Source organism: Leptonotus elevatus, chromosome 21 (assembly GCF_054856555.1).
Source record: "Leptonotus elevatus isolate MCC_2025b chromosome 21, RoL_Lele_1.0, whole genome shotgun sequence".
Classification (NCBI taxonomy): Eukaryota; Metazoa; Chordata; class Actinopteri; order Syngnathiformes; family Syngnathidae; genus Leptonotus; species Leptonotus elevatus.
The window spans coordinates 9,124,317-9,141,775 of NC_141259.1; the positions used below are offsets into that span (position 1 = coordinate 9,124,317).

The 17,459-nt window shown below is 39.5% G+C and overlaps 2 protein-coding genes and 1 long non-coding RNA gene across 4 annotated transcripts in view; 2 read left to right on the plus strand and 1 right to left on the minus strand.

Moving 5' to 3' along the window:
• The window catches only part of sspo (SCO-spondin), a 73,568-nt gene extending 71,579 nt beyond the window's left edge, over positions 1-1,989 (plus strand). For both annotated transcript variants that reach the window (XM_086065953.1, XM_086065952.1), the window contains one exon: positions 1,656-1,989. In XM_086065953.1, coding sequence (XP_085922079.1) covers positions 1,656-1,678 — 23 coding nt within the window. In that variant the 3' untranslated portion in view covers positions 1,679-1,989. The remainder of the gene's footprint in view (positions 1-1,655) is intronic.
• A 653-nt stretch (positions 1,990-2,642) lies between these two features.
• Positions 2,643-17,459, plus strand: part of kcnh2b (potassium voltage-gated channel, subfamily H (eag-related), member 2b) — a 137,272-nt gene continuing 122,455 nt past the window's right edge. The window contains exons 1-3 of the mRNA XM_086065575.1: positions 2,643-2,766; positions 3,927-4,042; positions 5,006-5,805. Of these exons, the coding sequence (XP_085921701.1) occupies positions 5,730-5,805 (76 nt within the window). The 5' untranslated portion in view covers positions 2,643-2,766; positions 3,927-4,042; positions 5,006-5,729. The remainder of the gene's footprint in view (positions 2,767-3,926; positions 4,043-5,005; positions 5,806-17,459) is intronic.
• On the minus strand, positions 6,630-17,226 carry LOC147155765 (uncharacterized). The gene is made up of 3 exons (XR_015091910.1): positions 17,135-17,226; positions 15,941-15,983; positions 6,630-6,848 (listed from the first exon to the last, which is right to left on the minus strand). It is a non-coding gene; the product is annotated as an uncharacterized LOC147155765 (long non-coding RNA).

Genomic DNA, 17,459 nt, shown 5'->3' on the forward strand with positions numbered 1-17,459 from the left:
ACTTGACTCATTGAGCCATTTTCATGGTTTGAAATTTGGTAATTTCATCATTTTTCATGTACAATTAATACATTTAAAAATAAAAATGTCCACTTACTGTAGACTGACGATGACATAACCCGTGCTGAGGAAGTAGGTAACGACCAATCATGGCTCAGTTTGCTGACCAAACCCAGAAAACAGGTGAGCCACTTCAGCACAGGTGATGTCATCTTCAGTCGACCACAAGTGGAAAAGTTAGTTTTTAAAGTAAAGTAAAATAATATCCAATTAATTCTGGACAAAATAATAACTTTTTACTGCTGAAAATGGCTCAATGAGTCAACTATCCCTTTAACATAAAAGTGTGAAAGAAATGTTAAACTAATAGAAATATGGCTGCATCTTTTAGTCATTGATGCAGTAATTTCATAATAATTCATAAAATTGAGTTAAAATTAAAAAGATAGACTGTACTGTAAAAAAAAAACTGAGTGGATATTGAGTTCATTTTTCTGCCACTAGACGGCATAATTGTATTTGTAAGACATTGGCGACAGCTCAGTCCATTTTTATTTTCACATTAAGAGCTATCTTATCTTTAACATTAAGTAACTTTAGAAATTTTGCACATTTTTCAAATTGTAAAATACAACTTGATCCCAGTCTTCACAAATATATGCATTATTATTAAATGCATTACAGCTCAATTTTGACGCGCACGTGTCTGCTGCGTTGCGACTGGAATTCCCCCAGTACGGGCTTTCCAAGTAAGGGGCGGTCATTCATCGCACGTAAAAAGAAAAAGAAAAAAAAGTGGTGTTAAATATACTTTAAATGTACTCAAAATTCATGCATTAATGACACCCCTAACACATATATATATATATATATATATATATATCACTCGCATTTCTTACATTGTTGATACACATTTACAATCGCACTCATCCAGCGCTTTCACACAGCCTGACTGGAATGTCCGCTTGCTCCGAGCCCACCATCAATAATTCAATCACAGATCCCACCTCCGATTGCGTAAGCTAATTGGATGTAGCCGCCGCACAACACGGAGCATCCCCCAGCTCCAATTCCCCTTCTCTGTGCTACAATCCCATGGACGCCGCGTCTGACGGATTTGGTCACTATGGCGATCAATCTTTGACACACGCACGCAAACCAGCTGCCATCAGTTGATATGTGTGAGTGCTCCTCATGATTGCGACCGCAAGCCTGCACATGACGCACGAGGCTGCTTTCCCACCACCCGTTGGCGTTTTTACATACAGTACTTGTGTTACATGCAAATATCGATTGTCCGTCTGCGGACAATTTTCATATGATCAGTTTAGTAAACAATAAATCTGGAACGCTAGCATGGCTGTGTGAGGTAAAAAAAAAATATTATTACACACAACTAAACATTTTTTTAACATTTTATTTCATTTTTTGGAACCATTTAAAAAGTTTGCATCAAGCCCTACAAATGTAGCCTTTATTAATCCCTTTTTCCCATCTAAGAAACTCAAGGCGCTAATTAGCGAACCGCCAGGCTTACCGTTCTGTCTCCCTCTTTTGGTCATTATTAATCGTGTTTCTCGGACGGTTTGTGACTGTGAAGACAAATTATTTATGTTTTTACATACTTGGTTAATCAATCTGATTCTGATTCACAGGGGGTGACCTGTCCAGGCGATGAGCTCGTGCGGAGAATTTCAGTAACATGTAAATTCACGTGTACAATTCAGAGAAGAGATTTATTTGGCTAAACCAAACAAGTGGATAAATTAACCTGGGGGGGGATCAGTCTTCAGACACCTCTTGAAGTCCACATAAATATGTGGTCCTTAGTCATTATATGACTGAAAACTACTTTTAATTCAAAACATCATGTCCCTGTGTTTAATCTTTGTCTTGTATAAACTTTTCTACTCTATTTTTATATGTATTATTAAAGGGCCTATTGTTTACTCTAAATAGGACTTTTATACATTAATGATTAAAGTACAGTTTCATTTACTATAAATATTATTTGTAAGCATGTGATGATTTTTTTCAAATTACGTATAGGGTTCAATAAACTTTTTTACACATAGAACAAAATGTTGGCTATTTGTATTTTTTTTTCAACATAATTTTTTTTGTCAAAATGTATCGTATGTTCAAATATATTTAAATATTTTTTACATTTACTAGTAAGTTTTAGTGTAAAATCCAGAAGTGGCAAATCCAGGTCTAGAAAGTAAAAACCCTGTCACAGTTTGGCTTTAGCCCCAAGTGCTAGCTAGCTAGCTCCCATGGTGCTCGTTTACCTGCTAGAGAGCTAGCTAGCTAGCATCAATGGCTGAAGCCAAACTGTAAAAAAGTAAAAACCCTGTCCCAGTTTGGCTTTAGCCCCAGGTGCTAGCTAGCTAGCTCCCTAGCTAACTCCCATGGTGTTCGTTTACCCGCTAGGAAGCTAGCAAGCTAGCATCAATGGCTGAAGCCAAACTGTGGCAGGGTTTTTACTTTCTGGACCTGGATTTGCCACCTCTGGTAAAATCCAAACAAATCGACATAGCAAATTGTATTCCACTGTATCAAAATCTAACCTTTACACTCATCAACCAGTAGGCAGCTGCCGCTATAAACGCCCCGGGACCAGTTCCAGTTCTTTCTCCTTTGCTTTGCTCAGGAGCGCTGACAGGAATATTCATTCTTAACATACTGTACATGTCGTTTGTGGACAAGAGGAGGAAACTGAAAAGCACCTGGCGAACGCCCACGCACACATGATGTCACCGTGCAGTGAGTTGTTTTTATGGTTGTTTGAGATATTGTTGAGGTGAACGCAGTTAGTCACTTCGCTTTTTGTAGTATTTCAGCCGAATAACTGTCAGAGAAAACCTCTCCAAAAGTGACGTTTTTGTTGATGTCGTTAAGATAAACTCGTGCTTTTTTTCCCCCCCTTACGCATATTGATATCATTTTCAAAGGAGGGGGGGGGGGGGGGGGGGTTAAAGTTGAACAGGAAAAGTCTGCTTAGCTGTGATAAGGCTAGCTCACAGAGCATTACATTGTTTAATCCCTTTACAACTGTTCTCATACGCTGCTTCAATATAAATAAACAATGATAAACTAAATAAAGGCATGTGTGATATTCACTGCTCGGAAAAAAACGCACACTCGCTTTTTGTCTCATTATTTTAGTGTTAATCATACGCAAAAAGTGAGATTGAGCTGATCCACAACAAGAGATCTACCGCATCTTTTTTTCCATCCTCTTTCACCCCTCTATCCTTTCCACCTCCTCCCTGCTCTCGTGTCCTGACTAAATAAGGGTGTTAAAGATGGAAAGCTGCTCAAGCCGCCTCCTCTGATTTTCAGCTAATGTAGCGAATACTCCAGTGTATAATAGGAGTGGGGACTGATGCATTTTTAATTCATACTAAAATGTCACATTTTGACAAATAGCTCCTCAGGCCTCATCCAACCACGGGGCTGTAATCCATCACCTCTTTCCAATCATTAAAACAGTGAGAGAGAGAGAAAAAGAGTGCATTCGTGATTGCAGGTCATTTTGATCAATGCGGTGCAGCGTTGCTTAAGGGGATGTCGCTGACGGAACTGAAAACAAGGCAGTTTTATACTCAGTTGGGGCGTGACATATCCCGCTCTAATGGCTTTAAGGAGAAAGCCTCAGAATGAACCAGAGAGACGCCTCTGCTGTGACCCGGTTTCACACAACGCTGCCCAGAACCAATCATGGACAAGCCACTTGAACATAATAATAAATCTTGGTAGTAGTTCTTTAATTAATTTGTTTCCCGCCTTGCATTACTTTTAAGTCGTTTTAAAAACATTTTGCACTTTTATTTGAGTAATCAACGTGAATACATACAACTCTACGTGTACTATCGTACTTGATTCAGTCACGTGACAAACTCAGGTTGCATATTTTCCGACAGTCCTTGAAGGTAGCATCCCCTGCCTGACGTGAGGGGAACCCCGCGCTGTGACGTAATGAAAGCCTGCGAGGTGAAACCCCCAGCCCCATGCGTCATTCACGGCAATTCAAATATAGGTCAGTAATATCTGCCATTTTGATTTTATTTGCTTGGGTTGATCAGTTCACGTGTCACGTGTCACGTTTGAGTGTTAATTAAACCCGAATCCACCTGTCACGCCAGACGTTTTACGCGGGTTGTCTATAGGTTTAACCTGCAGTGGAACACAATGGAAGCTCCTCCATTTGACACCAGCTGCCTCATAAATGCTTAAAATCAGTCGGGCCTTTGGGTGCCATTTCTTGTGATGAAAATTTTCGCCACAGGAGTGAGGTACTATATTTCCTTTGTGGGCCATTCCAAAAGACAGATGGCAATTTAGGCACCGCCATTTTTTCAAAACAGACCATTTATTTTGTTATTTGTGGTCATGTTTGGAAGAAAAACAGGTAATAAACCGTTTTATTATTGGATTTAATACTGAGCACCTGTAAAACGTTTAAAAATAAATAAATAATAACAATTCATATATATATATATATATATATATATATAAATGTGCTAGCTAGTGTGTTAGCTGTTATACAACTCGTCAAAAACAAACTAGCTGTAAACAATATGTATAAAAAAAGTAAAACTTTTATAATGTTGGTGTTTTTATAACATGAGTAACAGTACGCTGAATTGCGGCTGAGCACATGGACAATAATATGAAAAACGGGTCTGGCTATTGCAGAGCAATTAGCTTGATGACGTCATGCTATGCTAGCTTCAGGTGGCTTTTCTTTTCGCTTTCTATCGGTATTGATTGTTTTAGTAACATGGCTGCGTGTATGTTGAGAGACACAACTTCCGAGTTTAACTACAAGTATTTAAAATACGTTTGTGATAAAACAATGTTTTGTTTTGTTATGTTTTTGCAATTATGGCAAAGTCATGTAATTGGTCATCAAGCAAGACGCCATTTTATGGGGGGGGGGGGTGCTCATTATATTCTGTATTTTAAATAACCACGAATCACTTTTTTTTGGTGCATGTAGGTTCAAAATGTCCTCCAATTCTGAAATAATGACCCATCAAATGTTTGTTTGTATAGAGGGGAGACATTTGGGACTTCGAGTGGTCGAGGCATAAAGGGTTAAAGAGGCGCAGCTAGAGCCGGTGGAGCTGAAGTCATCCAGCAAAAAAGCGCACAGCGAAGGAGGAAGAGCAGCAGGGAGGGGGAGAATTAGAGCTACACAAAGCACCTCCAAAACACTCAACAAGGTGGATGTTCTATCTGATTTTGTTTTTAATTAATTTTTTTGGGGGCCTGTTTAAGAAGAACTGGAATGAGAAGCGAAACAAAGGCAGCAGCCCTCCATGGCTCCAAGCAGCGCGACGCTCGCAGCCACACTTCCCCAATCCGCCTCACAGGAGCGCGCTGCCGTGCGCCATGAGAGGAACGTTGTGGCTGAGCTCCACTGAGAGAGGAGGATATATCACCTGACGAGCGCCCTCCTCCCTCTCCATCACTACCAAAACACCACCAAAAGGGGCGACAGAACCAGACACCGTCGCTCCCCCCCCCATCTTGTCAACGGGAGGCAGAGAACGCCTCTCTCATCAGCTGCGCGTGACAGGAACGACACAACTTTCATTAACCTGGAGGGAAAAAAAACTCGGGGCAACTTGCATCCACTACTGGACCGAGCTGTCGGGGTCTCCTTGTGAGTAGTTTAGTTTTGAAAGTCTCGATAAAGTCCTGGGGCCACTGCATCGAAGATGCCGGTCCGGAGAGGCCACGTGGCTCCGCAGAACACCTTCCTGGACACCATCATCAGGAAATTCGACAGTCAAAGTAAGTTGAAATAATATACGTCGCCAAATAGGATTTAGTAGCTCAATCTTATTTAGAATCATGGCAACAAACTGCTTTTTGATGTCTTTGTCCTCATTTTTCTCCTCACTCGTGTACCGTTTGGCTTGCAAACGCGACATTAACTGAACATGCTGATGTTAAAAAATGCTCAAATGCCTCCTCGGTATCCATCTTCGGGTCCATACTGTTGTCCTTTTTGTCCTCACTCGCAGGGAAACTTTGCCATTTAGTTAGTAGTGTCTGTGTCGCAGTTGACATCTGCCTACTATAATTCAAACACTTGATGTTAACTAGTATAAATCGATCTCATTATATATAATGACATAAAGTAGATATGATAACGAGTAAGATTGCAAAATCATATTCACAATCTTATGACAAGGTGCTGAATATTTATTATTATCTGATAAACAGTTAAAGTTCCATTTACTTGTAACTTTAGCACTAGTAGGACACTTGAATGTAATCTGTGAAGCAAATCTGACATCCGCACGCTACTTGTTAGTGAAACGAGGTTAACGAGTAGAATCTTACTGATTATTAGGATTTTATGTTGGATTTACTGTAGAAAAAAAAATACTCACACTTCCATAATGAATTCTTATGGTCTGTAATTCTGTACTCAGAAACAAGCAAAGTGGATGATTAGATAGTAGTGCAATATAAAAAAAACAAAGTGACACATTTAGAGACAAATTGATTTTTATTATGCATGTTTTATTTATGCTTTTTTATTGCAATTGATATTGAGTGTACCGCTTGCTGTAGTTTTAAGAAGTAATTTTACTGTTTTATTTGGTCACCCAGCAAATGTATTTCTCACAGTCTACCCAAGTACCCTGTCCTTCATCCCTCTCCCTTTTATCTTTGATGCGTATCATTCATGTTTTCCCCCTCGCGAATGTGTGAGCAGACTTCAAACGAGCGTCGGTGGTTAACAATGGCACCGTTTCTCTGGAAATTCACCCCAGGGCATGATGAAGAGGTTGCCAGGTTGATTGCATTAGTCCCTGCTAGCAGCTCTAAAAAAAGGACATAAACGGCATAAGTTAGTAGAGATTTGATGCAAATGAACTCTAAACTACATTATGGACCGAGTAAGACCCAATACAAGAGCCGTGTTTACACAGTTTACAGATGTTTGTCACCAAACAGAGCGGTAAAGAACGCAAGGTGAATAGCAGACCTTGAAAGCGAGTACTCGGATATGAATCCACACAATCCTCTCTTTTCCCCTCCGTCCCGCGACTCCATAAAGGTGAACATTTTCCTCTCACCGGTACGCGTCATTACGCAGGGTGCGATTCTCCAACACGACTTCATCACAGATTTACATCTGTTCAAGCGAGTGGCAGGTCGCACCTTCATTACCGGGGTAGGATGATTATTTATGAGGAGCAAAATGTGCATCTGAGAGGTCCATAACCACACGTCAGTGCTTTCCAAATGTCTCCGTGACTCATATCTTCCCCAAGAATTCTCACGTGATTGGAGCAGTTCTTTTAGGGTGCCTAACAAAGCATTGCTAAATGGCGATGGAGAGCCCCGTCCAATGGCTGCGGTGTAATGAAGTGGTGGAGAGGAGGCATTTCAGTGGGCAATTTTGAGCTGATTCTATGTCAAAAACTTGGACTAAAGTGTTGACAATAAAGTAGCAACTGCACCTGAGGTTGGGGTGGGGGTGTCAGTGACCCACCAGATCCAGAAGATGGTGTTGTTCTTCTTTCACTACAATTCGTATTTTAGATTTTAGTGAAGCCTCTCAGGTCAAAACAGACTTTGTGTTTGTTCACATACTATTTTGGAAATAATATTAGGACAACAGTCGTTAGCATTTCTTTACATTCATTCAAAGGTAAAACTAACCAATGGGAGATGTAACAACAGTTACTCTAATCATAAACTATAAAGCTAAAAAAAAAAAAGCCATCTAACAATGACACAAAATGACGCTGTAGTCTTACCGCTAATTTCCGTGATTCACTGAAACAATCACTTATTTTCTGTTTTTGTGCTCAGAACAGAGCTCTCTCTATTATAAAAGTAGTGCTTTGGTGCCATCTCAGTGTCAAGATAATATGTTGAGGTGAGGGGAGGAACTTTATTTTGTCGGGCCTCGGCACGGGCCGATTTAGATTCTGATGGTTTGATAACGGTGGGAAAAAATATTGCGGTATCACAATATTAAATTTACAGCTCTAAAATTACATTGAAAAAAAAGTTTAAATAAAAACAGCATATTCTTCCCATCGTGCACAATCTACTTTATTTTGAAACAAAAATGTTGACTATTTGGTACATTAAGAAACATGTCGCATGTTAAGTTTAAGTAAATAAATAAATAAATTAATTAACATTCTTCTTCTGTTAAAATTCTTCTTAGTAAGTCACAGTGTCCCATCATCACTGGGCAGCTAACAGACCCGTGGGCTACTCATGTTTGCCTTGAGGCTAACTACTACACGCTGGCACCACATTCAGTTAAATTATTTTATATATTTTTTTAATTGTTATTGTAATGACAATGCACATTAAAATGGCAGTTTCTGAAACATTCTGAATAACCAGCAACTTTTTAATATATATATATATACCTATATAAAACCTAGGATAATGGGTGGATAGATGGATGGATAGTTTTCCCCATTGGCCTAGGGGGTATTTAGGATATTTTGCAAAAGTGTCAGATGATCAGGAAAATAATGCACGCAATTTTTTTAATGTCAGTCGTGAAATTTCTGCAATGAACAGGGTTTCTTTATTTTGTTTAGGAGCAGCACTTCAGTTAGTGGACGGCAAGTACACCCACATTCAAAAAATTATACATTTGAGGCTAACTGAATACTCTGTGTGAGTACGAACGGTTGTTTGTCCCTATGTGCCTCGTGATAAACTGGCGATTAGTCCAAGGTGTACCCCGCCTCTCACCTGAAGTCAGCCGGGATAGGCTCCAGTTACCCGTGAACCTAATGAAGACAACCGATATAGAATTGGCTTCTTTGATGGCTCTTTATCAACATGCTGGCCGGGTAAACTTTATCCGAGCGACAATCAGAAGCCGGGGGATTGTGTTTGTGGCGTTATTCGTGATGGAAACCATCGCAGGTGGGAATGAGTCAGGAAAGAAAAGCAATCTCCACGCTCGGAAGAACATGGCAGACTAATTTATTTCCACTGTGGTGTAGTTCTTTTGAAATAATGTCCTCGGATCACACACTGCGGATGCGTAATAGTCAACCTTGGAGAAAGATGATTAAGGAGAGAAAACGACAACAGTTGTCACCATGTGCCAGATTTAGTGGACTGTATCGTGTGCTGGTCAGAGGACAGAGTAAATTCTGCTACACAAAAGTATTTGGGCACTTGGCCACTCCACTCACTGGACTGAATGACAAAATATAGACTTGGTACAACATCTAAAATTTGATTTGGAGCCGATGTGCATCAGGGCTCTGTGACGGGCCCTCACAATTCATATTGTCAGAGCGATAATTGCTGTAAACCGTGTCGTCCTGATGACATCATCAAGAGTTTGAAGTGTGCTGACCCCAAGCACATACTGTTTATGAATCAAGCAGGTCAAGGGTACAGCGGCTGCTAAACATGCCCTGTCAGGATATAGCTGCTCATTGGATTATTCAACAGGCATGAGCAAGAGGTCAAAGCTATTTGGAATGCTTTTATTGACATGTCCACTGGAGGAAAATCAATGGGCAGAGTGATGTTTGCTTCCATGAAAAGTTCCACAACTAGCAGGAAGGCCTTTGTACAAATACGTGGAAATATCGCTGCTTTTTACTATTGCATGGAGTAGTCAACTATGCACTCTAAAAACACTTGAGTCAAAAATAACCCAAATTGGGTCAAGAATGGATCGACCTAACTTTGTCAGTTATTTAACCCAAAAAGTTGAGCGAAATTAAATGATTAACCCACAACCGATGTTATGGGTTTTGTGGGTTATTAATTTGACCCAACTGTTTGGGTTAATTGAATAACCCAATTGACGTGAGTCAAAAGTGAACCGACCCAACTTTTAACCCAATTTTTTTTTTTTAGTTATTTAATCCAAAAAGTTGAAAAAAAAATTGGGTTGCTCTGTGGGTTATTAATTAAACCCAATTGTTGGGTAAACTAAATAACCCAATTGAATTGGGTTAAAAGTAGACTGACCCAACTTTAACATCATTTTTTTTAAATTATTTAACCCAAAAAGTTTTATCAGAAATTTGGTTTGCTTTGTTGGTTATTAATTAAACCCAATTTTTGGGGTTGATTGAATAACCCAATTGTAAAAAATTAAGCAACCTAAGTTTTTGAGTTATTTAACACAACACCTTTTTGAATTATTTAACCCAAGTTGGGTCAAAAATTTGGGTTGCTTTGTGGGTATTTTTTGGGGTTAATTAAATAACAATAATTGAGTCACAAATGAATGTTTTTGAGTTAATTAACCCAAAAAGTTGGGTCAAATTAAATAAATAGCAACCCAATTATATGGGTAGTTTTGTGTGTTATTCTCTTGACCCAACTGTTCGGATAAATTGAATAACCAAAATTCGGGTCGGTCCCTTTTTGACCCAATTTGTGTTCTTTTTGACGCAACTGTTTTTAGAGTGTGAATTTTACATTTAGCAAATGCTGGCTAAGATAGCCTCTTGTATGTTTCTCAAGTTCCAAATGAAGTTCTTGTCGATTGAAATGCTGAAATTTTAAGGCAAACAGATAAAACATGCCATGGCTGTTTTTGAAGTATTCTGCTCAATCTTACTGAAGTAAAAATAGCATTTCCTAATAAAATAAAATAAACCAAAACTAACCTAAGTAAATTTTGCTTGTTACTAACCGCTTCTACTGACTGTACACTCAGCCTCTACGTTTGATTTCCATGTTTGTTTTTTTTGTTTTTTTTGCCCCCCTCCCGCACATATTGGAGAAGAAAGTGAGACTGCATGCTGTAACACAACAACAAACAACATTAATGACCTCAATGTGAGGCCACAGCAACCTTTTGGGGCTTTATGTTATTTGTTATGCTCCTTAGAGAAGGACGTTGGCCAATTACAATGCTTGAATCCACAGTCCTCCCTGGAGGATGTTACCATTCGGCAGCTTAAAGTGCACACACACACACACACATGCACACGCTCTTCCATCGCCATGGCAACTGAACCCCCTCGACACACCCACCCACACAACCTCCCACTGTCTCTCTCTCTCTTTATCAGTGTACTACACACATACTCTCACAACGTAGATATATTTTGTATTGTAACCTTAAACCTTTTACCAAGCAGACAATAAATGATTACCTGGATATTAAAATGGAGGGTGGGGCTCAAAATCTCTCCAATATTTCTCAACGACCCCAACCCTGTGAAACACCTTGTGGAGAAATGAGAGATTGTGAGCACATACTCCAAAATCTTGTACAATGTCTCCCCAGAAGAGGGAAAACGGTTGGAGACCGACAATTTGGCTCCCAAAAAATTACTAATATAAATCAAATACTAGCAATTCAGGCTGCTCAACACAAACTTGCTAGCTACTTGCTCAGAATTGTATTTTTTATTTTTTTTTACTGGATACTGCAATCTAAAATAAAAATGTAAAACTTTAAAGAAGTGGATGCTCCCTCTGCTGCCCGAAGAAAGACTGTCCTGTTTGGCGATTTTATATCTGTTCTAAATGTACAATACTTTTTTTCTAGGGTTTCATACTCTTAAAAAAATGTTGAACGAATAGAAATAGTTCAAATGAATTTTTGACGTCTATAGCCGTCAATGGCAGTGAATGAGTTAATAAATAAATACATTGTAAAACTTACCAACAGTTTCAACTTCAATTCTACAATATTATGGCAATCCCTGTCATATTCACAAACGCTGTTTACTAACAACAGCAGGTCGTCCACCAGAGTGCTTGACGCATCGCTGCTTCATTGTACTTTGATGAGCTTGGCAATGAGTTGCATAATGCGAGAGGCCTTCATGTTCCCAGTGGGGGCGGGGGGTGGGGGGGGGAGTGATGCCTTCTGTGGGCCTGTGAAGAGACGTGGAAGACACCGATTTTGGCTCGAGAGATTCTATCTGCAAGTCTCATCATTGTATAGTATGTCGCTCACGCTGTGTAGCTGTATTTTATGATCACGCTCTCAAGTCACCTCTGCGGTTTCATCAGCTAAATCACCCCTGTCAAACGCAAGGCCCGGGAGCCAGATCTGGCCTGCTGCATCATTTTATGTGGCAAATAAAAGCTACTTTTTTTCTTTTTTTTTATCTGTCTCACTAAATGCATTTGAGTAGAACAGAAAAAAAAGAATTTTTTTGTGCATATAATTCGATGCCAAAACAAGCCTTTTTTGTTACTCAAGTAAAAAAAAATAAAAAATACAGTATTTGTGTTTGACCTCTGATTTCAAAATAGGTTATCCATCATATTTGTTGCTAAAATTAACATCTGCTGTTTCAGTCACGGGCCAACAGAACTGCAGAAGTGAGGGGCTTCCCTGGTGGTTAGTTTCATTCCACTGCCCCATCTGTTTAACTTGACCTAGAGATGAGAGCAGCAATGGAGCTAGGTTTAGGATACACCATTTTCCTCCTCTGTCCTCTCCCTTCCCCTTCTCGTCTCCATGCACCCCTCACTTGTAAACTTGTGGATCATGTAAACGCTCACTGCTGACATCACACTCCATATTCTTTCTTCTTGCTGCTCTACTTGAAATGTTTATTGAGGTTTTAAGTAACATTTTTATATTCAGGCCTCTTGCATATGGAGGACCAAAACTGCCCAAAATCAAAATATTAAGGCTTAATGTTCCATTAATATAACATTCTTCCATGCTTAATGTGTAAATGCTATCCCTAAGAAAGACGTTTTGTTGAATATTTCCATAAAAAAAATGTATGTTTAAAAATGGATTCGGCCGCATATTGAATCGATTCGAGAATGGCGTGCTGTAATATTGCGATATATTATATAAATATATATATATATATATAAATAACATTTCGTCATGTCAGTATGGACCAAAACTGCCGAAATAAAAATGAAAAAATGACTAAATAAATAAATAAATGACTAAAAGTAAAAATAAAAACGGATATAAAAAATACAAATGTATTTATTTATGAATATATAATTTTGTTGTTGTTTTTATTTCCATTTATATAAATTTTTTGGATAACATTTTTAAAGTATATTTTTTATATCCATTTTTATTTTCACTTTAAGTCATTTATTTATTAATTGAGTCATTTATTTATTTTAAATTTTGGCAGTTTTGGTCCTCCATACTTGCAAGGTTCTTTTCGACCTTCTCATAAAACAATAGTATGGTCAAAATATAGCAAATCTATTATTATTATTATTATTATTATTATTATTATTATTATTATTATTATTATTATTAGTTTTTTAATTTCTAACAGAACACAATTTTTGTCTTATAAAGCCCAAAAATTTTATCAATAAATACAAGACATTTTGAGTACAATATTTTCCCCCCTCATTAAAACCCTGACGTATTTGATCTGACACATGCATTGCACGGATAATCCATCAGAGGGCAGTATCACGCAGCTGATGGCTTTTCCAGCGACCTTGCAAGACCGCCCCAATTGAGAAAGGAGAGACACCTATACTTATTAACAGTGGGAAGTGTTCTTTCTGATTTTTGGAAATACTAATATGTTTGATTTGTCTGTTTATTATTATATATTTTTTGACATTTATAAATGTACCAATTTAAATCATTGTGACCGGATGTATCAAATATGACACAAATCATGTCATTTTTGTTTGGACCAACAGGACCAATAAATACTCTATTTACAAAGAATCTGAATGATCTCTCATGTATTTCATGATTCAGGCTTTTTTAATAATGTCTTGCAATGCCCACTGCACCCTAGTTCATGCAAGTTAGCTCCGCCCCCGTTTGGCTTCCCCACTTCCTGAACAAATGACAGTGTGAACATGCAGCACTTTGCCTTAATGGTGACTGTGAATGCACAGGTGTCAATGTAAGTTTCCAATTTCCCGCTGTCACCCACGGTCACAATGCCCTAACTGTCAAGGAGCGAGAGAATGTCGAATTGTCTTATTCTTAGAGTAAACTGGGGAAGAAATGGAGAAAGCTATCGCAAGAAGCCACCGCAAGCAGCCGACCGAGTATTTTTCAGCTTTCCAATCTTCACTATGTTCACTCGTTGTCATGGCTACTGGGAGCTCAACAATGCTCCATTCGAACATTTTGAATGTAATTCTGCACCTCCTGATGTAACGTGCACATGTAAATTTGAGTTGAGCTGAAACAAAATGGAACTGTAGTTACATTTTTACTATGATTTTTAAACTATGATTTGCTACATAGCACCAGGGGCTAAAGCCAAACTGTGGCAGGGTTTTTACTTTCTGGACCTGGATTTGCCACCTCTGCCCACAAACATTTGAACTAATAGTAAAAAAAAAAAAGAAAGAAATTGAGCTAAATGTCTCGACTTTCTTGTTCAATACAAAATTGCTCTACAGAAGGTTCATCTGCACTCTGTGGATCAATGTAGTGTCAGATCAGTTTTTATGTGATTACATCGCTATTTCATCATGACAAACTCACTATTTGTGTTTTTGCTATTTAATTAAGTGGAGAGCATTTTGGCCCCATTAGAGAGAGTTGAACTTTATGGGAAGATAGATAAACCGCTTTTTGCAAAAAAATCCATTTTTTTTGTATTCAGCCCTCTGATGGTTTTTTTTTCTCAGATCTTTAAATACATCACCTAGTGATGCGTCTCCCTCCTGACTCGCAGCTTATAAAATTGTCTGCCTATTATGAGTATGTGTCCAAGCCATAAGACATCAAACGTAAGCATCTTTGCCAGGTTTTCTTTACCTGCTTGGATAAAATAATAACTGAGCAGGCACACATCAATTGAACCTTGTTAAGAAAGGTTCACAGAAAGAATCGTCAATGGAGAACAATAGGAGAAAATATTCACTTTTGCTTGACACTTTCCTCTTTTCTTCGAATTTCTTTCATAATCCCCAGTGCTCTGACATTTGATCCCAAGTACTTGAACTCCCTTTCATTCACGCACGCACGCACGCGCGCGCGCACACACACACACACACACACACACGTTCCTGTCCCCCTCTCAAGGTTCTTTTCCATCTGCTCCCCACTGACACCGCAGATCAAAATGTCATCTGCAAACATCATCGTCCGCTGAGACCTTTGTCTCACCACATCTGTCAATCTGTCCATCAGCATTGCAAACAAGAAAGGTCTCAAAGCTGATCCTTGATGATTTGAAGGCACAGATGACTTTGCGCCACAAATTCCGCCGACCAGATGAACACTTGAAGGAACCTTTTTATGGCTGAGAAATCCTGTTTCAGAATGTGCTTTTTTTTTTTTGTGGGAAGCATTCCCACATTTGTTATTGTGATTTTTTTATTCTCTTCACTTTTTTTTCCATGTAACCACACCCACATAATACCATTTTCAACTTGCTTCAAAAATCCACGCCTCCCGGGGTATATATCGTCTGATTTCACATTACTTACAGTTTTTGCACAATTTAACATTAAGTATACATTTTTCCCCATTTCTTTTCAATGGGACAGACATTCACATTTTTCCCACTTTCCACGCCCACTTCCGTACATACATTATTACCACCTGTCTGATACTGCTCAGTGGTGCAGTTGTTGCAAGTGCATTGTCCAGTAACCAGGAGGCCGTGGGTTCAAATCCCACCTTTGACCGTACATTGCAAATATACCAACTGACTGACTCACTGATTTCAAACCAGTCACATTAGATCAGTGGTTAGAGCAATGGCCCTCCACCACGGTGTACCTGGGTTCAAACCCCACTTGGGCCACAGCTTTTCAGCAGTCCCGCGCAATTTCTGCAGAAATTGCACTTTGTCTAGTTTGTGTAAAATTTGTCATAGCAAGCCGATATGACCTCAGTGGCATCATTTCCTGTCTTGTTCTCTCATCATTTAGCTTTTGTTTATCACTGCTCCATCGCCCTCCTGCTGCCCTTTCTCCCGTGCCATTCATAAATCTCGTCATTAATCTCTTGGCTCTTTCTGCCTCTCACCTGTTCAGAATTCATTTTCATGCTCCTCGGGCTGCTACGCCACCTTAAAAAGGGGCACAGGAAAGGTCAGTTAACCCAATGAAAGACTCAGAGGATTAGTGCTCATTTGCATAAATCTGGAAAACCTCATTAAGACAGGGGGGAGATGCTGTACACACTGTAGACTGAGACACTTTTGAGCGAACAATCCCATTAAGGATTGCTGTGATTATGGGATTATCGCTGTTAATGACAGTAGGGGGATTGGGCCTGTGTGCCATGTTGCGTGGAAGAAACCAGCATTTGAGCAAAGTCACCTATCGGATTGCACATGTTTTGCTCCTTAAATTGCATTTTCAGGATTTTTCACCTTGCGTGTGTTTAGGTTTTGAAGCTGGAGTGTTCGGGTGGCTCATCCAGCCTAACTACCCATCCATCTTTTCGACAGATGAAATTTGAATGAATTTATGCCTACTGTAAAATAATTTGGTAGTAGCTCAAAGGTTGAAAACAATGCATTTTATTGTAAACGGACTGCTTTTTATATAACGCTTTTACCTGCACCATATGGTGCCTCGGGTGCTTTACGGTGCCTCGCATTCACCCATAGAGATACGGACGTTGACGTCCCAAAATGGGCATTAGCGCAGCCATTTTGGCAGCATAGGAAACGGGTCTGCCACTTTGCGTAAGCAGCAAACGCCACACTTTAACAATGATTGACAGCTGTTGTGGACCAGCTGCCACAACGAGAAGAGGCAAAAAAAGGCTTGAGCATTCTCCAGGCTACCAAAAAGAGGAACCAATGCGTAGCCAAGACGGAGGATTTGGGATCCTCCGTATTGCTTGTGTAGACATCACTTCATATCAGGCAAGTCAATCACTGAATCTGTTAGTCGTGTAGATGTAGCTCGATTGTATAGTTATTGAATAAAAGCGAATGACGTGATCGTGCACTAGTGGCTGAATAAGCAGATGCTAACTTGCCTGAAGCGGCTAGCTTCACACAAAATGTGGAGGACATAATCAGTTTTGTTCGTTTGTGCTGCTACGATTTAATAGATATTACACAGTTAAATTTAATAACTGTGACCAGTTATCACTGATGAGCTAGCTAGGCAGCTAGGGAGGTAGCCCCAGGGGCTAGCTAGCTAGCTCCCTATCAGGTAAACAAGCACCATGGGAGCTAGCTTGATCAGATTTTAAAGCACTCACCAGTGTAGGGGAGGGAATAATTCCATGTAGCGACATTGCAGAGTTGAAAAAAAAAAGCACTCCTGTCACTTCATCAGCAATGGTAAGTAATATCATCTTATCCCGAGCAGGTAAACGAGCACCATGGGAGCTAGCTACTAGCTAGCTCCTATGGTGCTCGTTTACCTGCTAGGGAGCTAGCTAGCTAGCACCAGGTGCTAAAGCCAAACTGTGGCAGGGTTTTTACTTTCTGGACCTGGATTTGACACCTCTGAACATGGCGCTGCTACTTTCCTCCCGCAGGGGGCGTGTTCAGAGAAATAGTCACATGATGTCCGGATCTCTA